The sequence below is a fragment of the Lytechinus variegatus genome, chromosome 12, assembly GCF_018143015.1.
Source record: "Lytechinus variegatus isolate NC3 chromosome 12, Lvar_3.0, whole genome shotgun sequence".
Classification (NCBI taxonomy): domain Eukaryota; kingdom Metazoa; phylum Echinodermata; class Echinoidea; order Temnopleuroida; family Toxopneustidae; genus Lytechinus; species Lytechinus variegatus.
Window position 1 is genome coordinate 19,599,345 of NC_054751.1, and position 27,657 is coordinate 19,627,001.

Sequence of the window (27,657 nt, forward strand, 5' to 3'; positions counted from 1 at the left end):
TGCTGATACTAATAATACAAATGCATCTGCATTTGTAATGATGATTTGTTCAAATGATAAGGCTGAAACATTTAAATTACAGCCATAATTTTGTATCACTACTTGAATGGAGTAGAAAAACATTGAATTGAACAATAATCTCTAAAGTAATAATCACTCCTCAGTGTGCCAAAACGGACTCAGTGATGATCTGGCAAGTTTAACTCCTTACTGTGCTATAAATCATCTCTGTTCCGATCCAGAAAGACTCAAACTTAGTGTATTCCACCTTAAGAACAGAGAGCAGATCAAAAACTGAGGGTCAGGTGGTAACAAGCCAACCTACCTTGGCGTCATTGTAGACCGTTCTTTTTTCATACAAAGAACATGCTGCCAAAACAAATGCAAAATTTGGAGCAAAGGAATATCATTCTGAAGAAGCTGGGAAACATATGGGGAATTGATAGATGCCAAATCTCTCTGTACCACAGCTCTGACTTTATGCTTCTGCACTGCTGAGTACGCAGTCCTTGGTGCTAAATATTGACCCCAAATCTTGAATGGAGCTTGCAGAGCCATCACTGACTGCCTGTGACTAAAAAAGGGGTAATCTTTACCTACTATGTATTATTGCCCCCACCGTACGTCAGAAGAGAAGTCATCAGCACAGATGAAAGAAAAAAACAATCAAGAACATATTTTTCCACTCGTCAATCATGAGCCTGCAACGAGACTCAAATCTAGACACAGTTTTCTCTGCTCAATAGAATCCCTTGATGACTCTGCTTGCATAAAAGCGTCACCCACTGGTCTAACAATCTCCAGTCTGTGATGCACAATCTCACCTATGGACTTAGTACGTTACTCTCCAGGTCCAAGTGAAGAATGGCCTACCTGATCTTGTTGAACCGCCTATGGGGCTACAATAGGATTGAAGAAACTTCCTGCAACTGTAAGGATGATCACAGGATACAACACTTTTTTGGCATACCCCTCCTACCAGACCTTTGAACTGCCACTGCATTTGCCCCTGCACTCGATTCTTTCCACAGGAAAACTACATGTAGATCTTGTACCATTATCAGGACATGACATCTTTAATGAGCTAAGAGGTATGTCATTAATTATCTGACTGGTAGAATACACCTATTCATGGTAATCTGACATTTGGGGAAAAAATGATTATTTGGTCATGGGTTGTTGGATGGGGGAGGGGACAGGGACTTAATTGGTTCCTGATGGGGTTGTCGGTTAGGCCATGGACCTAGGTCCATGGTGAGGCTAAAACTTTGCTGAAAACGGTGCCTATATTCTGAATGTTAGTGTTTTAAGGGGAAATTTACAATTTGTCAGTGAAAGAGCAAAGATATTCGATGCTAACAATCTTACCCAATATCTACATACCACCTTAAAAAGCCACCTATTGGAGAGACAAACTCCTGCACACCTTTGCTTTCATTTGGTCATAGTGTACTGAATGATTTTAAAGGGCAATATTTGCGCTGTGCCCATCTTCTCGGGTAACGACACAAGTCCTTTGTAGTAGAGGGTTCAAGCAAGATCTGGCTTTTGGGTTGAGTGACTCCAGATCTTTGGCAGCGCACGGCTCTGGTAGGAGGGGGGGGGGCAGACCAAAAGGTGATGCACTGTCTGATCCTCTCCTCAGTCGTAGATAGTGTCTGCATCCCTGCTGTAGCCCCGAACTGCATATTAAGGACTTTGCACCTTTTTGTTCCAGACCATATGTAAGACATAGCCATGTGAGACATAGCCAGGATGGCCAATTGTCATTTGAACCTGGGGCGTGATTCGTAGCTCACATGGAAAGCTTTTGCGTCACAGACTGGAGATGGTTTGTCCCTAGGGCGATCCTTTGACTGTGTGCATAGCTATCAAGGGATTCAGTCAAGTGAAGGAAATTGTCTTGATTCCAGTCTCTTTGTGTCAGGTTCATAGTTAGAGAGTGGAAGGACATCTTTTTTGCTCTTTTTTCCACCCGTGCTGATACCTCTATATCTGGGGGACTGTGCCACACAATAGGTAAAGATCATCTACTCTTTATGGTAGCATACAGACGGATTACTTGGTCGTCTGTGTACATGTTAAAGAGGAGTTGGGCAAGGACACTTCTTTGTGGGAGACCTTTTTTCTGCCTCCACCATTTGCTGCTGGAACCACTGAGATTCACAACCGGTTTCAGCATTTTTTTAATTAGCCTTGTCAACTTGACTTCCTTTGTCACCACAATGACTTTCCTCGTAAGAAGGCCTACCCCACGATTAACTGTTTCATAAGCTGCAGTTAAGTTAACAAAGGCAGCTCTAGTTTTCAGACCTTCCTCAAACCATCTGATTTACCGAGTCAGATTCAGTACTTGATAAGTGAAGGACTTTACTGGCCTGAATCTACTGGAATGAAGAACTCAGTCACAAAGGGAACAATGCGGTTAAGCAGGAGCTTTTCAAAGGGCTTGTATGTGTGACAGAGTAGAGAGATTTTTCTGTAACTCTGATTGGGTCTTTGCCTGGCTCGACTTTGGCAACTACCCTGAATTTCCTCTTGCCATTGTTTTTTTTTCTTCATGCAAAAAGTGGTTTAACATGTCAGCAGCCATTGGTCCAAGAAGGGTGATCTGCTCACAGAGGACATCATCTAATCCAGGTACCTTGTTGCTCTTAATTATTCCCTTTGATAGCCTAGCACAAGCAGACAAGACGTTCAGGCTGAATGGTCTTGTGAATTTAAATGACTCTTAGTTGGGAGACTGTCACTGCACTTTTATTTAAGGGAGGTTGGCCCTTCGTGGGCAATAAATAGGGTTACCTTGATTGTACACAAGAAGGTAGTGGGCCACTTGAACGGTGGTCACTATGGGTATATATTGAATCGTTTTTCAAGGATCCGAATCGTTTTCCCCGGCTTTTCTGCTGTTGTGAGTCATGTCCATTGATTTATTAAATTACTGTCACTTTCTTTTTTATTATCCATAATGGCAGTTGTCAATTTCCCCCACATTCAAGTGTATCGGCACCAAAGGGGCCATTCTCAAAGCTCCTGAAATATTTACTGTACAGCAGCCTCATCATTCGTCAAGCCCGGAGAATAGTTTGTACAGCATCCTCGTGGAATATTCTTCTCTGATGATTTCTTCAATAGCTTTCCAAATGTGTCGTAATGAGTAGGGAGTGCTGGAAGATCCTGTGGATAGTTATCCGGATCTATGACAAACTGCTCCCAGATTGCTTTCTTCAGGGTGAAACATCTGTGAAAGGGAAGTGTGCGTAGAGTGATGGCTTCATTCACCTTCAGCCCAATAGGTTGATGTTGAGTGTGCGGGAGAGGGTCAAGCACAACTTTGTCACATTTTGTTGGGTGATGCAATCTGATTTGCATCTGACCAGTTCTCAACAAGTTCTCCATCTCGTTGGTTCCTCCATACCCCCAGATAATGCTGTGACTGTTGAAATCCCCAATAATTACATTTTCTCGATCGGAGGTGGCTTCTCGAGAAATTGAGAGAGATTGGTTTGGAGTTATAGAAAGAACTTAAATGGGAATACTCATAAGTTCTATGGTTAGGACTTTGCCATTTATCTTGATGAGACAATAACAGGGCTTACACCTAATTAATTCTACTTAAACAGATATTTGACCTGCTAATGAACTGCTGGAATCAGTAATGTAATGCCCACTAATGTACAGAGACTAATCGGTTCTAGTGAGCAACAGGCACAGATTAGAGTAATTTTTGTTGTCTAGTTGGTACATTCGACATACTGAGGATCTCTTGATCTGTGTTTAAATCATGGCAGGTGATCATTGAAAAGGTTTTTTCATCAAGTTGTGCAGATAAACCAGCAATCATGTTTGAAGGTCTGCAAGTATACTACTGTGTTAAACTGCCCTATTGCCCATCCATTGGTATGATAAAAAAAAACTTCCAACAACACAGGAAAATTGCCAGAATTGCAGATAGAAACTTTGATAGTTCATTGTGATTTACATATTTTAGTAGGAACCTCATAAAGTAATTAGTTTTTTAGTTCACAATGTACAGAGTTGCCAGAATTGCAGATAGAAACTTTAGATCATTGTGATTTACATATTTTAGTAGAAACCTCATAAAGTACAAGTTTAGCTTTCGAGTTCACAATCACTATATTTCCACAAGATAAATAATTCCGTTTTCTCATGGCAGGCACTCTAAGACTTATTGGCTGGTCTTGGATACACTTTAAGACTTATTGGTTGGTCTTGGATATATATATTACTTTTCCTAAAATGTATAATAAAATGTTCCAAACAACAAACGAAATGATACTGTTAATAATATTCATTTCCTCTACCATGGCCGTACGCAGCGAAAAGATGCATTTTTAAACTGAAAATTTTCACAAAATTTACCAAAAGTGTGCATTATATCCTTCCATTTACTATGAATAAGCGTCCATTGCCAAACTCGGTCGCTGTGCTTCCTCGCTTTGTTAATCAGAGACTTTTAGTCGGCTTGCCACTCCAAAGAAAAGTTTTCTGTATACACCCATGCCCTCTCTTAATATACCGACTGAAATTAATTGTCATCACCACAATCAATGATAAGAATAGTATAAGATGCATTTTGAGGACCAAGAAAGGGAATTCGGGGAGGTTGCAGGCTTGAACTATCGCCAAAAAGTGATGGATGCTAGGTAAAATGCTGTTGCTAGGCAACGTAATGGTTTCCATAGGTAACAGAAAATTCTATGAATACTGAATTATTTAGATTATAATAGATAACTTGACACAGGGCATCTAACTGAAAATTTTCACAAAATTCACCAAAAGTGTGCATGATATCCTTCCATTTACTATGAAAAGCATCCCTTGCCAAACTCAGTCGCTTTGCTTCCTCGCTTTGTTTCTTGGAGACTTTCTTGCCACCCAAAGGAAAAGTTTTCTGTATTCAGCCATGCCCTCTCTCAATATGCTGACTGCGTGGCCAGATGACTGAAATTAATTGTCATCACCACAATAAATGCTTAGAATAGTACAAGATGCATTTTGAGGACCAAAAACAGGAATTTTGTGGAGGTTACAGGCTTGAAATATCGCGAAAAAGTGATGGTTGCTAGGTAAAATGCTGTTGCTAGACAACGTAATGGTTTCCATAGGTAACAGAAAATTCTATGAATACTGAATTATTCAGATTGTACAAATAACTTGACACAGGGTATCTAACTGAAAATTTTCACAATTTTCACTAAGTGTGCATGATATCCTTCCATTTACTATGAAAAAGCATCCCTTGCCAAACTCAGGCGATTTGCTTCCTCGCTTTGTTTCTTGGAGACTTTCTTGCCACCCCCAAGGAAAATTTTTCTGTATACAGCCATGCCCTCTCTCAATATGCTGACTTCCTGGCCAGATGGCTGAAATTAATTGTCATCACCACAATAAATGCTTAGAATAGTATAAGATGCATTTTGAGGCCCCAAAACAGGAATTTTGTGGGGGTTACAGGCTTGAAATATCGCCGAAAAGTGATGGTTGCTAGGGAAAATACTGTTGCTAGGCAACATAAAATGGTTTCCATAGGTAACAGAAAAATCTGTGAATACTCAAATATTTAGATTAGAACAGATAACATGACACACTAGGGTATCTATTTGATTTATAACAATATTACAATATCCATTAAATCATTCATATAGTCGTAAATACACACAAACATATATATTTAATGATATCCGTCACATGCAGGGGTTAATCAAACACGGCAATAAGGTAACTTTTCATGATCATATATGCATTATACATCCTAGTCTTCCTCTTTTATCACTTTTTCATCAAAATTTACCTTTTTCATTAGTTTTTACAAATTAAAAACTTTAAAAAATTATAAAATGAATTAATCTGGTAAAAAAAATAAAGAATATTGAAAAGTGAATATGGTTGCTAGGGAAAATAATGTTGCTAGGCAACGATTTTGAAATCAAATATGTATGAAATATATATTTGGTTGCTAGGCATTATCATATTATTCAATCTGTAGTGATTTTATCCTTGAAAATTCTATACTTATATATAAATTAGTATAATTAATTAACAAATCTAAATAATAAGTTGCTGCTTTGCATTTATCGCAAAAATGGGCGTGGCCTATTCAAGGCTGGTTTCCATGGTGAAGCTACACTCTGCGACACTTTTAACTCTCAGTTCTGAAAAATTCAGAAAATTTCCTTCAAAATGATGCATGTTTTTGCTTTGATCCAGTCGGGGGGATTAAAGTCCCAAATTTTGGCCTCTCGCCGCTCGCCTATATCTACTACGCTAGTCCACACTGTAAAAAATATTGGGTAAAAATTTTACCACCTCGATGGTAATCATGTGTCCAACCAATTTGGGGCAGTATTTTACCCGATGCGGAAAGCATGCTGTCCAGTAAGGTTTTAAAAATGCGCAGCGCTTACTCTAGAATGGGAAAAATTGTCATCACACTGGATAAATAAAAATGCCCAAAAGAAATGCCCAGTGTTGGTTAGACACATAATTCTCATGGAGCATTTTTACCCAATATTTTTTAGATTGCAGTGGCGTACCTAGCAAACCTAGAAGGGGCGCAAAAACTGATAAGCCCCCCCCCAAAAAAAAAAAAAAAATCACCACCATTTTCGGACGTACTTTCCCGTCAAAAATATGACGGGCAAAATATACCAATATTTTTTAATGGGTCACCGAAATTCTGTTGGTTGATGTCTGTCCCTCAGGTATGTTGATTAATGTTGAGTACATAATCAGAATTACCGAAAATGATGAAATAAAGAGGATTGAAATACAGTTCCGTGCAATGTGTCCTAATGGTTACGTGTATGCCCTTGCTGTATGTCATTATAGCTTCTACTGTATATTAGGTTTCTGTCACAGTCAAACACACTTCAAACTATATAAGAGTGAAAACGCACACATAATAGGGAATATCACATATGTCACCTGCTGATCTAATGAGCAATTATGTCTACTGAGGCCAGTATCCATGGAAATGCCTACTCATTGATCACAGAGATCTGTTCATTATTTCCTTTTGTCAGCGTTTATAACACCGTGGGACTCATTATTTTCTACGATAAAACGATGATTTGACGTTTCATACCATTGTTTACTCGTAGATGAGAAATATTGTGCATTGTTGCGCTGTAATGTCAAATTAAATCATTTAACGAGATGGTGACTCTTAAGGGCTTTAAAACAAGTTATCTGCTTCTCATCAACATAAGTATTATTGCTATCATTAGGCCGAGAAGTGTCACTATTATCATTATCACAATTATTACATGTCGCCATCATTATCCTCCTCCTCCCCCCCAACCCCTTCTCCCCCCCCCCCCCCCTCCTCACTATCACCATCACCAACACAATATCAACGTAACAGTGAAAATGAATTCGTCAAAAGGAGCTGAAGGTAATCATGCCCTCTGAAAATCGAACGGACAACATTCCTGCATAAGCGCTGGATTCATTTAGAGAGAAGAGCATTTGTATCAAAGTTCCAATTCGGGCGAGCGCCAAGGGCCAATATCTACATTTTAATTTAGAAAGTATCGTGTATCCATTACTGCCCTCTGAAAATCGAACGGACAACATTCCTGCATAAGCGCTGGATTCATTTAGAGAGAAGAGCATTTGTATCAAAGTTCCAATTCGGGCGAGCGCCAAGGGCCAATATCTACATTTTAATTTAGAATGTATCGTGTTTTTGCCATCCAGCCAAAATCAGTATTTTTGTCTTGTGCATAGCAGACTGAACTTATTTACGTTTCTGTTATAAATTCACGAGTTTTATCACAAAGATAGGTTGCATCAAATCAATGATATCGTAGTAAGAGTATATGTATATGAATGCCTCTCAAAAAGAATTAAAAATGAAGGAGTACATTATCATTTTTGGAAGGTTTGCGGAAATTTATCTGTGTCCACTTAACTGATTAATGACTGATTGTCATATTGAAACAATTGATGATGGTATTTATTGTGGTGACAATGGCAAAATATAAAATTTATCTAAAGAAAGAAAAAAAAATTAAAATATATTTTTAAACTGGTTAATCAATGCAAAAATACAATGTGAATGAAGGGATGATTGTTAGAATCCACGATATTTTTACTAGTCTAACCAGGCTGAAATGAAAATTCAGAGATTGTACGACATAAGTCATGAAACCATAAAAATGATGCAATAAGAAGTTCATGATGTGAAAGCGTGAACAAATCGAAAGAAGTTATAATATCATGGGAAAGGGAGCAGTGAATCCTACCATCAACATATCACGGATATAACCCTTATTATGATTCTCTATAGTTTTCCAAACATTGCTTTCTGGAAGGAAGTGATTTGAAGTTGTTATTATTTTCAATAGGCGTTCCTTATTTCAATAGAGATTGGCAATTAAGTTTGTTGAACTATACAAACGACACGTTATAATTCCATCTTTAGTCGGATCCATGTTTTCGTAGGGGAGGGGGCTAAAAAAAGGCCCCCAAAAGAGACACATTTTTTTTCCAAAAAAAATATTCTAGCAAGCCGAAAAAGGAATAATGTTCATTGAATAATGTTCATTGCTCCCATCACCTACCCGAGCCCCAAAGATACACACTTCTGGAATCTAAAATCTCACACCTCAGTCGTTTGCTTCAAATCACACGCTTGGATTATGTGCGCTTGCTTCAAAGCTTCAATTGAACTTGAGAGATTAGCAAAATACAAGTCATCATTTTGTGTTTGACGAGCAAATCTGTAAATTTTCACGTTATACACTTTCCTACATTATGGAATTATTATGATAAAGCAATCACACCCAAGTCTCTTATGATACATTTGCCGTATAGGCGCGATAGTTCGGTCAGTAGAGCGGAGGTCTCAGATTCCGGTGACCCGGGATCGATTCCCACTTGGTGCGCTGGTGCCCTTTGGTAAAGTATTAATAGACCCTCTGGTTGAATGCTTTCTTAGCAATCAGGGTTTTTTTTTTAAATCACCACCATTTACCATTTACGTCATAACAATGGTATTTGAAGGTTTAATGGGCATGCAGTGTACCCATCTCAAACTGATCATTATGTATATGATCTCCATGGTATGATGCTTTCACAATGCATGTACGAGACAGGCGAGAAGGGAGAGTCAAGAAGGGTAAAAGGGAACGGAGAAAGTGGTAAAGAGGAGAAGGTAGGAAGACTGAGGGAAGAGCCAGGGGATAGAGACGGGGAGAAGAAGAAAAATGGTATCTGGGCTTTGTGGCATGCGGAAGTTGCAAACTGATCCCTGATTCAATCCTACCACCTACATCCTGGTTGATGTGATTCATGTGATGACGCTAAAACTGAATAAGACGTTAATAAGCATATCTGATTGGTAAAAATCTGCAAGAACGCATGGTCTGTAATTTAAGATAAGGTTGATGAATTGAGCATGAGCAAAACTTACCAATAGTGGTAATGGTGGTCATACTGAAGAGCATGGCGCTGGTAAGATTCCACGTCCGACCAACAAGTATGGAATCCATCTTTCCAACGGTCATACCAGAACGTACCATCTTCTTCATCACAACGTCAAAATGTTCATCCATCTCTTCCATGATAATATCATCACAAACTTCGCTGCTTTCAGAGGGCGCCACACTGTCATTGCCATCCCCTCCGCTCGGTGATGTCATCCGGCCCCTTGCGTCTTGCGGAGGAAGCGCCGTGGACCCCGACGGGTTGCAGAGTGTTCTATTTGCCGCGATGTCCATCATCTTCATCTTGGCCTCCTGTAGCTCCATCTGGCATTTCATAGAACAGTCGTTCTCCAGCATGAAGAAAACCCATGCCCCGAAAGCAAGGTAGAGGAAGAAGACGGCCATGAGGGCCAGGTGCGGAACAACGGCTCGGACAACTCTTGGCACAATCTCTGGGACCGAGTGACCCTTCTTGATTTCGGCTATGTCTTCATTCTCATTCTCCCTGACCCTCTGCAGTCGCCCCGACCCTCTCGTGGTCATCTCCCGACTCATAGCGCTCATCGGCATATTCGACATCTCTGGCTGCAACATTTTGGCGGTGGGTGATCTTCCAAAGGTTGATAGGTCTTTGGTATATCCAGAAGCAACGTCAGCTCTGACAGTACAGGCAGCACACTTGTTATCTCTGTATGTGGTAATAATGACAGACGATATTAAAAGTTATGACAACCAATAAAATGACAGATGAAAGGGATCTTCATAAAACTGTATATATCAAGTAAAATAATATCTAGTTTGGAGTTTTCGAAATTTGCAGGTTTATGGATCATTAGAAGAAACCGACCCTTCACATATTTAGATTTTTGTCAAATCTTAATATTGCTAAAACAAAGTTGGACTTGACTGAATAGCCAGAGCTCATACCAGAGGTAACGTAGATTTTCATACTTACGTCAATAATCACAAACATATTCACTTAATGACAGTGATGATGATTTATTTCATGATCTGATAATTTGTTCAGAAACGTGGGACTCCTCAGGAAAGGGCTTGTGAAAAGTCGTATGGAATGTGGCTCTTTTAAGACACAATCTAGTACTGAATTCAATTAAAGGATCTGATCAAAATGAGCAAGGTACATGTGATGTCATGTCATCTGTCTTTGCTTTTGCAACCCAAAGAGAATAGGCTACTGCAGTCGGTTGCATGGACATGACATTTCTTTGTGAAAAGCGGTTGAATTATGTAGCATAAGGATTTCTCGTTGTTCCGTTTGCTCGCATAATGTGCCTTGAGCAATCGAATTCAAATTGAGGTGGCGCCTTTTATATCAAATATATCATGATATAACTAGCACTTGATGGGAAACCGTTGTCAGATTCTCAAAATCATCTTCCATGGGGAATAATGTGTGGTCATGTTTAAAGCATAATATCAACACTCGTACCCAAGGCATTGGCGGCGGAAGCCAAAAATTTTAGGAGGGGACAACCCACAAAAAAATTTGACAAGCAAAAAAAAAAAAAAAAAAAAAAAAAGGTCATCTACTACAAATTTAGGGGGGGGGTCCGTCCCCCTCCTCAAATTTAGGGGGGACTCGTCCCCCCCCCGTCCCCCCCCCCCCCCGCTTCCGCCGCCTATGACCCAAAGGGTATCCTTGATTTGTAAACAACAATGTGCGACTGTTTCTTGAAACTGACTCCTGGAAGTCGGAAGATGGCAGAAGGGCAAATCACAAAATAATTATTTGATGCAGTTTTACTAAATTTTGGTCTTTCAATCTTGAAATTAAGAATACATTTCTGCTTCATGCAGCATAGGTATATCAGCTGGTAACACTTACGATAGAAGATTATGATAATGAAAACACAGTTATTAGTTCAAAGTTATTTGAAAATTATTATGTTCACGACAAACTAATCATGCAGTATTATTGTTAAAACCATTAATATCACTCACACACAGGCAATGGTATAGGCTGGATATTATGTGATCACGACAAAACACAGACGTCACATCAGAATGAGGTCAAGGCCTGCATAAACAAAGATAGAAAGAAACAATCAATAAGCAATTGAAATGGTAACACCTAAAATATTATTAATCAGGATTTTTTTCGTCACGATGATAACAGAGTTATTTATATATCGATTTTACATTAAAGGTTACAGCCGACTCCAGACTGACACATGGTCCAGACTCAATATTTAGAAATGAATTGTGCTCATATGGTACAAGACAAAAGTGTGGCAAAAGCTGATGTCCGCCCCCCCCCCCACCCGCCTTTAAAATTAAATGACTGGAGTGAATCACTACTGTTACTGTTTTGTATTTCGCAAAAAATCTCCAACTATCCATGACCCTTTCTTGGATAACCGAGAGAGAGAGAGAGAGAGAGATTAATGTGAACTAGTCTAAGGTTACGCCATCAAATCACTGAAAACCCATTTTTCTATATTAACAATTCTAACTTTCATTTCCTGTATATTGACACTTTGACACAGTGCGTTAATTTATTCATTTATACGATTAATACATCAGTTATTTGTTGTAAAGTCAACACAAAATACATGCACTCTAAGACTTATCATAAAGATGATAAATGACGAAACATTAAGGTCTTCTGCTTAAAACTTAGAACTCATATTACTTTTTCCTTGTCCCATCTTCGTACTCATTTCTGACTTTAACAAGTAAGATAAACGACTGGAATACCAATTGCATCCAGATCATTATTCACCATGTTCATGGAATCATTACGATGCTGACGTGTTGTTTTGTACAGGCGCGGATCCATGGGGGGGCCGAGGGGGCCTCGGCCCCCCCCCCCCCCTTCGGCTAAAAAAAAAGAGAGAAGGAAAGAAAGAGAAAAAGAGGGGAAGAGGGGAAAGAAAAGAAGAAAAAGAAGAAAGGAAGAAGGGAAGAAAAAAAGAGAGGAAAAGGGGGGAAAGAAAAGATGAAAGGAGAGAGAGGAGAGGGGAAAAGAGAGATGAAGAGGGGAAGGAGGAAGAGGGAAAAAAAGAGAGAGGAAAGGGGGAAGAAAAAGGAAAGAGGGGGAAGGAAGGGAAGGAGAGAAAAAGGGGAAAGAAAGAGAAGGAAAAAGAGAGGGAAAGGAAAAGGAGAAAAAAAAGAGAGAGGAAAAAGAGGAAAGAAAAGGAGGAAGAGAAGAAAAGAAAGGGAGAGGGAGGAAAGAAGAGAAGAAAAAAGAGAGGGAAAAGAAGAAGGGAAAGAAAAAAGGAGAAGAAGAGGGGAAAGAAAGAGGAAGAGGGGGAAGGAAGAGAAGAAAAAGGGAGGGGAGGGAGAAGAAAAAAGAGGAAGAGGGGGAAAGAGAGAGGAAGAGGGGAAAAGGAAAAGGAGAAAAAAGGAAAGAGAGGAAGAGGGAAGAAAAAAGAGGAAAAAAGAAAGAGAAATAATGTTCGAAGAAATGTCAAAATGCTGTTCGAACTGGGGGCAGAACTGATGTTTGAACGGGGGGGCGAATTGATGTTCGACGTAGGGGCGCCAAATTGATGTTGGACCTACATGTAGGGGCGCCGAATCGATATTCGAACTAGAAGGGCGTCAAAATGATGTTCGAATGGATGCCAAAATGATGTTCGAACTGGGGGCCAAATTGATGTTCGAACGGGGGGGGGGGCCGAAGTGATGATCGACCTATATTTAGGGGCGCCGAATTGATATTCGAACTAGGAGGGCGCCGAAATGATGTTCGAAGTGGGGACGCCAAATTGATACTCGAACTAGGGAGGGGGCCGAATTGATGTTCGACGTAGGGGCGCCAAGTTGATGTAGGGGGCGCCAAATTGATACTCGAGCTAGGGGGGGGGGGGTGGCGAAATGGTATTCGAACTAAGGGCGCCAAATTGATGTTGGACCTACATGTAGGGGCGCCGAATCGATATTCGAACTAGGAGGGCGCCGAAATGATGTTCGAAGGGATGCGGCCAAAATGATGTTCGAACTGGGGGCCAAATTGATGTTCGAACGGGGGGGGGGGCGAAGTGATGATCGACCTACATGTAGGGGCGCCGAATTGATATTCGAACGAGGGCGCCGAAATAAAGTTCGAAGGGATGTTAAAATAATGTTCGAACTGGGGGCGCAAAAATAATACTCGAACTGGGGAGGGGGGCCGAATCGATGTTCGAGCTAGGGGGGCGCCAATTGATACTCAAACTAGGGGGGCACCGAATTGATGTTCGAACTAGGGGGACGCCGAAATGATGTTCGAAGTGGGGGCGCCAAATTGATACTCAAACTAGGGGACGCCGAATTGATGTTCAAACTAGGGGGGGCGCAAAATTGATACTCGAGCTAGGGGGGCGAAATGATATTCAAACTAGGGAAGGTAAATTGAGTTCGAAGGGATGTCAAAATGATGTTCGAACTGGGCGCCGAATTAATGTTCGAACGGGGGGGGGGGCACATTGATGATCGACCTACATGTAGGGGCGCCGAACTGATATTCGAACTAGGAGGGCGCCGAAATGATGTTCGAAGTGGGGGCGCCAAATTGATACTCAAACTAGGGGGCGCCGAATCGATGTTCAAACTAGGGGGGGCGCAAAATTGATACTCGAGCTAGGGGGGGGGGGGCGAAATGATATTCGAAATAGGGAAGGTAAATTGAGTTCGAAGGGATGCCAAAATGATGTTCGAACTGGGGGCCGAATTGATGTTCGAACGGGGGGGGGCAAATTGATGATCGACTTACATGTAGGGGCGCCGCGCCGTACTGATATTTGAACTGCCGCCTTGTGGTTGGCTCATTGTTCCATATATTGAAAGTTTTTAAATGCCTTGGCCTTGAGGTTTTTAGGCCTTGGGGTTCCATGCCTTGGCCTTGGGGATTGAAGCCTTGGTCTTGGGTATTGAAGCCTTGGCCTTGGAGGTTTGAGCCTTGTCTACAACACTGATGGATATATTGATAGATATTATTTACAGAAATTTTGAAGTTTACTTGCACACACTAAGAAATAAAGGTTTAGAATTGAACCCCAAAAGGCTGATGCAAAATCAGCACCCTATGGGTTCAAAAATTGAACCCCTGATTTGGGGTTCAAAAATTGAACCCTGCGGTTGGGGTTCATTTTTGCACCCTGCGGGTTCAAAACTGCACCCCTAAATTTCAAATTGAAACCCTAGGGGTGCAGTTTTGAACCCGCAGGGTGCAAAAATGAACCCCAACCGCAGGGTTCAATTTTTGAACCCCAAATCAGGGGTTCAAATTTTTAACCCATAGGGTGCTGATTTTGCATCAACCTTTCGGGGTTCAATTTTGAACCTTTATTTCTTGGTGTGCAATATGTAAAAGAATAAATGAAACATTCATTGTAAAGGTGAAAGTTTCGGATGCGTGTTTTATTTTTTGACGAATCGTCAAATACTCAAATAACTGAAATAACTGTATGGTTTTTATTGTTCCTATATTGTTGTTTCATGTAGTAATGCGTAAAAGACAGCTATATACAGTTCATGATACGACACCTTTTCGTTTCCAACCTACAGTGGGAAATCACGTTTTATTATTTTTTAACGAATTCCACTGAAACTATACACAACAAAAAAGTAAGTCCCCCCTTAAACAAACATCAATAATTTCCGAACCAATGCGAGTTTTTAATATATTTTTACATGAGCGTGTAAGTAATTTTATAAGCTTTCCTCTGAGTAAATGTTATGGACGTATTTTACGTCATGCTTTAGTGAGCACCGTCAGAAGGCAAAAATGTCACTTTTCAAAAGTCACAAGCCAAATATCATTACTTTGATTCCATTTTATTGGAGCTAATTCCACATTCTCATCATGAAAAATGGTCAGAAGGCTTGTAAAAGGTACTTTCTAAAAGATGATACAACTTTTCTGACTAAATTTTACGGTTGAATAAACACAAGTCCAAAATTACTATAATTGAATTTTGTACACATTCCTATCAATAAAAATGATAGAATATGATGACAGTTATTTTGGGGGAGAGCATCTTCAACAATAACCATCGTTTCACGGTTCAATGAATATTTATTGAAAACAAAAATACGATTTTATAAATATCATAGGCATGTATTGTTTCATTTTGGTAACTGAAAATTATCTTTTCTCAACATTTTCGTTATGTTCATGACCAATTAACATGCTTCAATGATTCAAAGGCGTTTAATTACACATTCACGCTTGAATGAACATGTGGAATGTGATCAGCTCGTTTTTACGTTATTAGAAAAATGCAATTTGTAACTCTGTATATCTTTCACAAACCTCCTTGCATAGTTCATTTGATTTGATTCTTATGAAAATCCCGATGTTTAATGCATCAGTGAGCACACAATATTCGAAAATTATGCAAGTGAGAAGAAAGTTCTAGGCCTTAGCCCCACTCTGTGCCGTATCGAATGATTCTTTTGGTGTGCGCGGCTTTTAGATAGTGTTACCTTGAAGCCATGTGCGAAGTTTCATGAAATATTTGTTGGCAGAAGTAACAAAAACCGTCCATGACACAAACCCTCATTTCATATTTGTTAAAATTTTGACTTCCTCTCTCATAGACTTGTGTACATTAAAGGTGCATATATTTAAGAATAAGTAAGCCCTTATTCAATATGGTGGAACTTTTTTCACGGCTGTCTTTAGCAATGTCACTTGGCAGTAATGTTTATCAACCTATGGGCAGTCTTTCTGTGCAAAAATGAAATCGATTTGTATATTCATGGATGAGCGAGCACGCATCAAAGTGGGAAAATTTGTATTTTCAATGTCAAAGACTCATTTTAAAGGGTAATAAAGTGAATATTAGGGGGCAAATTCTGTTTCAAATGTGACTTTAATTGCTGTTGTCTTATCATCCATCATTTCTATCACTACACACGTTCCGAACTTTAAATATTTTCATGGTTGAGCGAGCACATTCGAAAACTTAGGTATGAATACTCTTTATACTGCATAAATGCATACTTCCCTAACAATTTCTCATGATCAGTTTAATTTATGGACAAATCAGTCTGTCAGTGGTGGATCCAGAATTTCGAAATGGGGGAGGGGCCTATAATCGGGGAAGACATCAACATTTCCAAATTTTAACATGATCTAACAAGTTTTAGAAGATACTACCATAAACCCCTATGATGATACGTCACAATACAGGGGCCGCGGAACGGTTTTGAAAGTGGGAAGGGGGCTGACCATCCAGAAAATCACAATCGTATGATCATTTTTACATTTGTGTACATGCTTTTGGAAAAAAGTGAGGGGCTGAAGCCCCCAGCAACCCCCCCCCCCCCCACCCCGCGGCCCCTGCAATACACTGTGCTCACTCAACCATGAACATACAATATCAAAATTGTGTGTGGAGTGGCTAAATGGATAGTAAAACAGCATAACACCATGAAATTCACCTAAAAACAATTTTTGCCCAACTTTGCATATGCACAATCTGAAAATCGATTCTTGTGACTTTCAAAAATAGTCATTTTCAATTCAATCTTTAATCACTCATGCATGACACAACCGATCAATCTCATTTTTCACCAGGAGTTGCTTAATGAGTGTAGAAAACCACCTACGAAATATCATATCTCAAAATAATTCTGTTCAAAAGTTACAGCAATTTGATTTAGGGGGGACTTACTTTTTTTGTTGTGTATTTACTCAGGCCTAAACTGCATTGCTATCATTTACATTTATTGTTACATCTTGAACTAGTTGATGTATACAAGATACATGGGACCTTGGAATTCATGTTTCGCTAGTATCGTATGAAAGAGAGAGATTAGAACTTATCGTCCAAAATGATGCGAACTTAAGAGCATTGTTTTCATATTTATAAAGACACTGATAATAAAGAATATTTTTACAGTATATTTATCTTTAGTATCTTATTTTCTATTTATATACACCGTTTACACGCATTCTGTTTCTTTTGAAAATCTATTTGGAGTATATAAAATTTGAGCAAGATTATAAGATACATAACCTTTTGATACTTTATATGATTTTTGCAAGAGCGGAAGAGCCAATGTTTGTTGATTAGGATTGACAAGACAACTCACTGTTTTGAATGGATTTTAAGCGAATAACAAACGATTATATAATAAATCCAAACACAGATCTAAGTAGGCAGTGCACTCCCAATTAGTAAATGCTGAGTGCTGACTACGGAGTCTACCTCAACTATATAATAAAAAGCATGTTAATTTATATCTTTTGAAGAATATCTTACCCAAAATAAAATATTAATTTTCTTTCATGCAGAATATGCAATTTAGTTATTGCACAACCAGTTTTCATACGTGGCGATACAGGGGTGTCATCCCCCTAAGATTTTTCAACCCTGAAACAAAAAGTAGAAAACAAATGGGAGTACCCACAGGAACGAAGAATGCCTACAATGCAAGAGAGGTTTCTGTTAGAATTAACTGAACTAGACATTACCCATTCGGCAATGGGAGTCAATATTTCGGCACGATTATTACTTGACTTGAAATTAGGGCCCCCTAAGAAATCCTGGATCCGCGCCTGGCTCCCGCTCACATAATTCTAGCAGGGCCTACTCTGATGAGAAATTAAACGAAATTGAAAGCATCAAATGATTAAAATGCAAATCGCTCGAGTTTCCCGCTCGCATTGATTATTTTTATAAGTGATATTACATTTATTCATGAACACATTATAAATCCATTATTCATTTGCCTCTTCTTCATGCATAGGCGGATCCATTAACATTTTCCAATTGCGCTGTGCGTTCGCGAATTTGATTTATCAGGTACCTATTATTTTCATGTATTCCATAAAGTTTTCAAAATATCCCTTTTCAGGTCTGATTATCAAAACGCATCAGCTAGCGCCGCTATGCTTGCATTTTTGATTGGCGGGTTATGTATGTCTCAATATTGATTGTATAACAAACTACCTAAAATCCCCTTTTCATGACAGTTTATCAAAAATTTCGGCTCGCGATTTGCGCTCGCATTTATGGTTAAAAATATATCAACTAATTAATGATTCATCCTATTCATAATAAAAAGGTGCTTGAATGTACAGTGTTCAGGCCATAATATCATCAGATTCCGCGCCCTCATTATGCATGTATACTAAGATATCAATTTAATAATTAAATTGTCCCTTTTTTTAATCTCGCGCTTAGCAAGATGAATAGGAAGATATATAGTCATCATATTCATATGATAACATGTCCTAAGGATGGCAAGGTCCTATGTCTCAAAATTAAAGTAATAATGAAACATATCCGCTCTTTATCAAGTGCGATTTATATCTACCTTACAAGTTTCCTATAAAGTGTTTGAAATATCAGATCAGAATATCAAATATTTTAAGCTCGCTTCGCGCTCGCTTTTATTTTCATGATAAAAGATTATGTAGAATGCCTAGATTATAGGTCTAAATCTGAAACACGCGCGCGCATTTTCATTCACTTATCCAGTTTTAGATCACAATATAAAAAAATTCCGCTCGCCCTTTGTGCTCGAATTATTAATGTAGGAAGATCCCCTTTCTCATCCCTTTCATGATTTAAACATGAATAGAGTATCCCGTTCAAGGTCGAAATCACGATTTTTTTTTTACGCTCGCACTTTGCGCTCGCATTATTAATATAGGAAGATTCCATTTTATTCATCTTTTTCATGATTTAGGAAACAAATCTAGAATTTTTCCGCTCGCACTTCGCGCTCGCATCAATTGATTTGATTTGATTTATTGTTTTCTTCTGCATCCATAACATTCGTATAATACATTTTTCATAACATAATAAACATAATATTAGCATTTTTGGCATGAATCATAAATAAAGAGTACTAAAAAATAATTCCAGACAAAATTATTAACTATATGATATTCACAATTTGCAGGAGGATTGTCATCATAAGCAGATTGCTTGAAAAAATGACAATCCCAAACTTATACTAATTGAATTAATACATTTATAAAGCAGAATGGGCATATATTTTCAAATACGAAACATGAATTCATGCAATATCATAGTGTGAAGATGAAGATGATAAAGCTGAGGGTGACGGTGATATGATGATGTTGTTGTTGTTGATGATGATGATGATTATGATGATGATGATGATGATAATGAAGGCCATGGAGATGATGGTGGTCATGATGAAGATATTGGTGATGACTAAATCGAAGGAGGAATAAATTCACGATAAAAAGGATACGACACAGAAATTTTACTTCAAATATTCTGATAATAACATAGATTTAACGTTAGCCTTAAATGAGTGAAGAGACGAAGATTGTTTTACAGACTCTGCTGGTAGAGAGTTCCACATATCTGGACCATGGTGTCTGGATCTCTGCGCAATAAGCAGTTTGGGGTTGATTAAATGGAAATTTGAAGTGTAACGGGTAGGGTATGAATGAAAAGATGTATTAAGAGTATAAAAATTGTGAAATGAAGGTGGGAGCATGTTATTTACGTACTTAAACATAAGTAGTAAACTTTGAAGTGTATTATGTCAAATACTGTTAGAGTCTTTAGTTTATGGGATAATGGATTTGTGTGTGATAAATATTGGGAATCAGTACAGATTCGAATTGCTTTTTTCTGTAATAAGTATTAAAGTTTTCCATTCTTTATGTAGAAATGTCAAAAATTTTCAGCTCGCGCTTCGCGCTCGCATTATTTGATTGTTGAAATATGTAATGTCTTCAGGGCTAAATGCAAGCAGTCCTTAAAAGGCACCTTTCGATCAGTTCAAAACGTATACAAACATTTTCTGCTCGCGCTTTGCGCTCGCATTCTAGAATTCGAGATCGCAAATCTAGAATTTTTCCGCCCGGACTTCGCTCTCGCATCAATTGTTAAGTAATACTGTATAGCTATCCTGTTCATGATTACAAAAAAAATAATTAAAATTTTTTATGTAGAAATGTCAAAAATTTTCAGCTCGCGTTTCGCGCTCGCATTATTTGATTGTTGAAATATATCACGTTTTCGTGGCTAACTGTATGCAGTCTTTAACAGGACTGGTAGGCCTACCTTTCCGATCAGTTCAAAACGTTTATCACAAATTTCTACTCGCGCTTCGCGTTCGCAGTAATTATTGCAGGCACATCTTTTTTTCAAAAAGTTCAAATTTTAGGAAAAAATTCATGCAATTTAAAAAAAAAATTGCTCGCGCTTCGCACAGGCATTATAAAATAAGGATTATGATATTATACATTTATGTTGATTTAAAGAATAAAGCTAAGATGTGACTTGTAAGACTACCCCCTTCAAAGAAACAAACCCAAAAAAAATCTTCGAGCGGCCGATCGGGGAAAATATGGCTGAAAAAAAAATTTGGGCCCCTTTATTGGTGAAAGCTGGATCCGCCCCTGATTCATGTGCCTATGAAATAAGATAATTTAACATGCATTTAAGGCACTTATGATTGCCTGGGGAGGGAGGGGCTGCCATTTTTCCGAGAAGTACACAGGGGCGCCAAAATCAGGTCGAATTTGGGCCCCCCTCCCTACGAAATCCTGGATCCGCGCCTGGTTTTGTATGAGGGTTTATTCTACATCTACACACTATAAGAAACATAGAGGTTTAAATTTGAACCCAAGGGTGCTAATGCAATACTCTATTAAGCACCTTTTATTTTACATTATGCAGCGTAAAGGGTGCAGAGATGGACCCTTTTTAATAAGGGAGGTGCAAATTTGAAAATTTTCGTAAATAATATCATCCATCATGAACTTCATAAAAGATATAACTTTGCACCTATATAAAGGGAGCAAACAAACATTTCCGTAAGTAAGCATTACCAAACACGCACTAGCGTACCTACGGGGGGGGCAGGGGGCTTTGTCCCCCCTTACGAGCCACAACCCATACAAAAGACATATCCCTGTCCCCCTGACGAGCTTGAAGACCATTTTTTTTTTTTTTTGCTTGTCAATTTTTTTCTGGTACGAGAAACCTTATTTGTGATTGAAGACCTTTTTTTTTCTTTTTTTGCTTGTCAAATTTTTTGGCGGACGGTTTTGCCCCCCCCCCTGTGGAAAATCCTAGGTACGCCACTGCAAACACGGGTATCTTTGCACCTTTTTGCACTCAAGGTGCAAGACTATACACCCAACGGTGCTGTCAGACTTTTCAATTCAATTCAATTTATTTTTCATTCTTCAACATAATACAAATAATTACAAGATTAATAAATTCAATTTGAATAAAAGCATGAACATAATTCAACATTGAGTAAATGATATACATATTCAATAAGTGATTCAAATACAAATTAACATGCATGTTAAATTTACGTCAATATAATTAAATCAATATAATTATATGTCATGAGAAGAATGGAGGGGTCCACTGACAAGCAAAGCTTGTAAAATGTGGACTCCTCAAAAAGTTAGGATGGAAAAAATATTGAAATATACGTAAAGTAATAAATGAAAATAACGAAACTTAAACTTTCATTTAAGTTGAAAAATAGAACCTTTATGCCATTTTTTTCATGGTTTAATTTTAAGCATGATACATGATTTTATACAAAAAGAGCTACACGCTAGGCCTATTCTGACATTTGTAATATACTTGCATGATGTGTATTTCTTACATGAGCAAACAAAGCAAATCGAAAGCGAGAGATGTTAAGTACGTCATAAGTAAATTAATTACTTTTGAAATTCCCATTGAGACCACATTTTAAGTAGGTACATGAGTGCTTTATTTATTCAAAATGGTATAATTTCCTTGACCGTTTATGAGATCTACATTCAACATGGATGATATAGGATTCTCTTGCGCTGATTTTTTTTATTAAACCTTTCAAGTGCTGTTGATTCTTCTTTAATCATTTACATTTTTCCAAAATCATAATAATTTCTTATCAAATTGTCTTAAATCGTTCGGTCGATTTCAGTTTCTCAAATGCCAAATCTATGTTATTTCGTTATGGGTCTGAGAAATATCGATTTTTTTTTTTTGGGGGGGGGGCAACTCGCTTTGATCTCTTGTCAGTTTTTGAAACAGTGAACGATGCCTAAGTCTCATCACCTTCACGTTCATTTTGCCTCTCTATGACAGAGTGTATACGTATATACACAAAATACCGTTGTTATGCTTCTTTCTTGATTTTCGAATATACATTATAACCTTGTGTGACGAAAGTTTATAATCATAAGTTTTTAATTTGCATGACATTTGAACATAATCACTTGAAGGTCTAAAGAATATGATTCAATGAACAAAATGTGTCTTGTCACTTAAAAGCAATTGTAATCTATTCTACTGTAGCTGACCCACGGGCGAGTAAGGGTATTTTAGAAACCGGGCAAGCTGACCATAAAATATATCGTCATTTTTTTTTCTCAATTTAAAAATTGGTATAAAAGAGAGTTATACATCCCATCTCTATCCTTTCGTCGATGTTTATTCCCGTTTCTCCTATTGTTTCACAACCAGAATTCCTGTAGCACCAACCACGAGTTATACCATCGTACACCATGCACATGTTTTTTTTTTTTCAAACATAAATATGATCATTATGCCAAGCATTGAACGACGATAGAGAGTATGTAAGTAACTTTAGCTACCGACGTACATTTTAATCCCTGAAATCTCTGCTACTGCAGATCAAAAACCCTTTTCACCCAGGTACATTGTCAAAAATCCATTAGGGATAATCGATGGGCGTTGATTGATTGTTTATTAAGCTGAAATGTGTTCAAAACTGAAATCTCTTGCTCTTAACATGGATGCACAATATCACACCAATAACAAGATATTCACATTGCATTTCTGATCTGTCAAGCATTATTGTTTGAATAAAAATGGACAGGCACCCGCTCAGAATAATATCGCACGATACATATTCATATTCATTACCACTGCTATATGTGCAAAGACGACGCTTCCCGAGAATGAACGACATATATGTCATTTTGTCTACATCGATGACATTGGATCAGGGGTAAAAATCCGCAAAAAAATAAATTACCGGGTTAAAAACTATACGAAAAACGAGAGAACCAAGCTGCCGACCTTTAACGAAATGCCGTTTTTATACCATTTTGAGACTTAAAAGAAATAGGTTGGATCACACTTTTCGTGCTTTTGTGTTGAAATTTGCAATGGAAATTAAGCTTCAAAATTTCTGCTAAGAATAAGTCCTATCGATATCCCCCCCCCCCTCCTCCCTTATCGTCGAACCTGTATTTCGCCTATTCAGGATTGCTCCCACTTTTGTATGTTTTTTTTAAAATAAATGATTAAGAGATTAACAACAAGGAAATTAGCGTACAGAGCCCAAGAAAAAAATCAAAGTGAGATATTACTTCTTAGAGCACTTGATGGTCTAAATAGGATGATGCAGCATTTCTCATTCCTTACGGTTACATTATAAGGGAAGTGTCTTCCTTATAAACAGCTTTAGAAAAATTTAAGAAAATTGGAGAGTTCACTCGAAACGTCTTATAAACGGAATTACAAATCCATTATTCTAAGTGGGTATGGAGTGGTATTCCCCTTTATGACGGAAATTCATCTTCTTCAGTGCTACATGCCATAAGATTGAGAAGATTGCTGTAAAAGATTAAACGAATTCAAGTCATAAAAATGATAATTACTGCTATGATTGCCACAATAAAGTAATGGACTTCGATCCTTTCGCTAGAGGAAATCGTAGCCAAGTCAGGACTTGAGCATATTGATGTTACTTATGCTCTCCGTAGTTATACCATGGAGCTACTAACGTTTACATTTCGGTGGGTAAACGATTTACCCCAAATAAAAAGGAAGTAAAATTAATAAATCATATTTATGAAAGCATGTGACCAGATTCTTTACTCCTACCCCCAAGCTGCTTTTCCTAAATTTCACATTAAAGTGTATCTGACTATTGTGTCAAACATTGATTTTGCGAAAACCAATTTTAAAAAATAATAATAAGTAAAAAAAATAATAATCTGAAAATATACTGCTTTTCTTATTTTTTATTAAATTAAGCTGAGGTAGTGAAAAAAAAATACAATAATATTCAGCCCCTTAAACGGATAACGAAACCTCTATACAGGACAAATCCGAGTCATAATGTGTGATGGAAAATTCCCCAAAACAAATAATGTAACTATGGAGTCGATGGCATGAACGAACGATCAAATGGCCAGGATGTATAGAGTTTATAGTCAGCATTGAGTTGTTACGAACTTTACAGCCATCAAATGGAGATTAACTGCAGTTTTTTAATTAGATTAAAAAGTAAAATTCATCAGAGTTTGTGGTTTTAAGAGGAAAACCGGTTGTGATGGCCTAGATAAACAATTGAAATCCATTAAATTTTTTTTTATTGTGATTTGATACTGTTTATTGGCAAAAATAGACACAGACTAGATATGTTCCCGTCGGGTCATTTCCTGTCGGTGCATCATGCAAGGTGAACTTTTTCAAATTGTCAAAACTTTGACATACATTTCCTCGCAATTAGTAATTCAGAAAATATTTGAGCTTTTGGAGAAGCCACGAAAAATTCGAATTACGAATACTAAAATGAGACCAAGATCCATGGAAAATTACATCATTAAAATAGTATTTGATTCGATGAGCAATAAACGTTCTGACGTAAGCTTTCAGTATGGCATGTCTATACCACGTATAAAGATGTGTGTGTTTTATTATGTTTCTGGCTCCCCTGATTATGACAATAAAAAATTGCCTAGACTAGCCTTTTTTTCTGAAACGCATAATCCATATGGATATTGTTTCTTTTGTTTATTTTAATAACATTGCAAGCGATTATACTATGAGGATTTGAATGATAATGTACATGTATGACGAAAACCCACTTTTAATGTAAACCATTCCAGGCAAGCCTCTTACCAGAAAACGTTTACCAGCAATTAATATCTCTTTTTGTACTATTTTTGGAAGAAATTATTCAAACTTCCGAATCTTGCTATTATGTTTCAACATGTTTTCTAAATATTCTTATTTTTTTAAAGAGGTCTCACTCTTATTGTGGCATTATCTATCAACAATCAACGATTAGCGAACTTGAAAGAAAAGTATCATATTGAATTCACTCCCAAAGAAGAATCAAATTTTCACACGTCGGGCAAGCCTTTGATAAATTTTCAGATTATATAAAGAATTTGGAGTACGCCTTGGCGAATCACTCTCCGCCAATAACATACCCAACTGTCATATCTTTGTTTAGACAAGTTAGATGATGGTAATAAATTTCGTTCGTCTTTTAAGAGGGCCGAGTTACGGAGTTACCCTCTCCTGTAAAAATACCGTATAACACATTAGGTATTGGAGTCATGAACTGAGAATTTTAAGGGCACAATATAGGGCAAAGGGCAAAATTTCTCAAATTTTTTTTAATGTAACCAGTAAACGGAAAAAGTAGTCTTTTAAAACTGGAAATCTACTTTTGGTAATAAAATATTACATGATATTGAAAGAGTAATGTCACATTTCTTCCAATTCTATCCATTTTCGTTCATAATCATTCTTTTTAATTATTGGTCGTGGAATAATGGAAAGCAATGCAGTGCCCCTTCCCTTCTATACACGCCAGTAAACATAAAGCGATAAAAGATCTCACAAAAGGCAAATCTATAACTTCTCGTCGACACCTCTAAGAGTAAATATCCACAGCTCGCAAGCAAATTTGGAGGTAATGGACACTGCACTCAGTAACATACTCGGAAAAAGTGATAACTGATTTGATTATAACTCACCGCGCCATTCTTGAATCGCAGAATTTATCGGCACTTCAGAGGAAGACAGTAAAAGGCAAATGGGCTCTAAAGAAAAAGTCAAGAACCAATCTTGAGGTAGTGTTGAGAGTATGCACGCTCCAAGTCACTGCGTGGAGTCCGCTTCGCAGCTCAGAAGATCCCAGCCTGCAATGATCTGTGAGTGTCGACCAAGGCTCGATGACTGTCGAGTGACGAGGGTTGGAGCTAGGACAAACAGTATTGATAAGCGATTGAAATTAAAAAGATGGGTAGACAAAAGCAACAATAAGGCTTTACTTGACAGGGTTTGATATTGTAAGACTCGCATTGTCATTATGTTAGCAATGTCAAGCATGAAGTTGGATATACCCTAAACCGTTTATCTTATGGAGCGGATGTAGTGCGTCTATTTCCTTCCTGCGCAATTGGTGGCGTATGATAACCAGTAATAGTGAACGGGAGGGTCGGGCACTCCTCTGGGACAGATAGATATTCAAATTATTTGATTTAAAAATCAAATCTTACATTTTTTATACATTTTGAAGCACTACAGCAAATGCAATTTTGAACTAACAATATGCAGCATTCTGTAAGAGATGGGCTATACGTACGCCGTCGGAGCAAAAGAGATGAAACTTCATAAGCCCATGCACCATCACCCTTTCTTCCATTTTTCTCCTTCACTTCAATTATGTAAATAGAGCGCTTTCGCACAGCGATTCAAGGAGGAGTCAAGAACAGAGAATATGTATTTATCAAATGCCCAAGAAGTCTTTGTCAATTCTTGATGAATCAAAATGGCAGCCTCGTCCCGGACTCTGGACAAACGACATTATTATTTTGTAATTTTGTCAGCTCTAAAACGTGGGGCAAAATTGCTATACCGGGTCACAAATTTTCGACAAACACCTTCAAGCTTTTCATTGTGATTTGACTTGCATTTTCCATACAAATCCTTGAGTTCGTTCTGCGTCCCGATGCGAAAAGTCTTTAATATCTCAAGTTTCAACATCATCTATTTCTGTATGTAATTTTACTATACACTGTAAAAAAAAAATATTGGGTAAAATTTTCACCACCACGAGGGTAATTATGTGTCCAACCAATTTGGGGAAGTATTTTACCCAATGCTGGAAGAATAATTGTCCAGTATGGTTAAAAAGTAAGCAGAAATTACTTTAGAATGGACAAACTTTTCATCACACTGGAAAAATAAAAATGCCCAAAATGAAATGCCCAATGTTGGTTGGACACAACACTCTTACCCAATTATATTTTTAGAGTGTACACAGTGGCGGATCCAGGATTTTCAAAGGTTTAAAGGTTTTCACTTTCAAAAGGGGGCACACATTTGTTGTAAAGGCGTTCTTACATTACAAATTTCATTTGTGTCTGTCAAAAGAAGGGGCACGGGCCGGCTTTGCCCCCCCCCCCTTGGATTTACCAGTGAGTGTACACATCGCAAGCGTAGGCCTATTTTGGGGGACTTTGGTGAAGCAGAAGCTC

The 27,657-nt window shown here is 38.0% G+C and overlaps 1 protein-coding gene across 3 annotated transcripts in view; it reads right to left on the reverse strand.

Annotated features, from left to right (window-relative positions):
* Positions 1-27,657, reverse strand: part of LOC121424689 (TWiK family of potassium channels protein 7-like) — a 50,220-nt gene that overhangs the window by 21,293 nt on the left and 1,270 nt on the right. The window contains exons 2-4 of one of the 3 annotated variants that reach the window (XM_041620435.1): positions 26,152-26,376; positions 11,415-11,490; positions 9,440-10,140 (exon numbers count right to left, since the gene is read on the reverse strand). In XM_041620435.1, coding sequence (XP_041476369.1) covers positions 9,440-10,046 — 607 coding nt within the window. In that variant the 5' untranslated portion in view covers positions 10,047-10,140; positions 11,415-11,490; positions 26,152-26,376. Of the gene's footprint in view, positions 1-9,439; positions 10,141-11,414; positions 11,491-26,151; positions 26,564-27,657 lie in introns of those variants that run through there. The other 2 variants (XM_041620433.1, XM_041620434.1) reach the window with 2 other exon arrangements.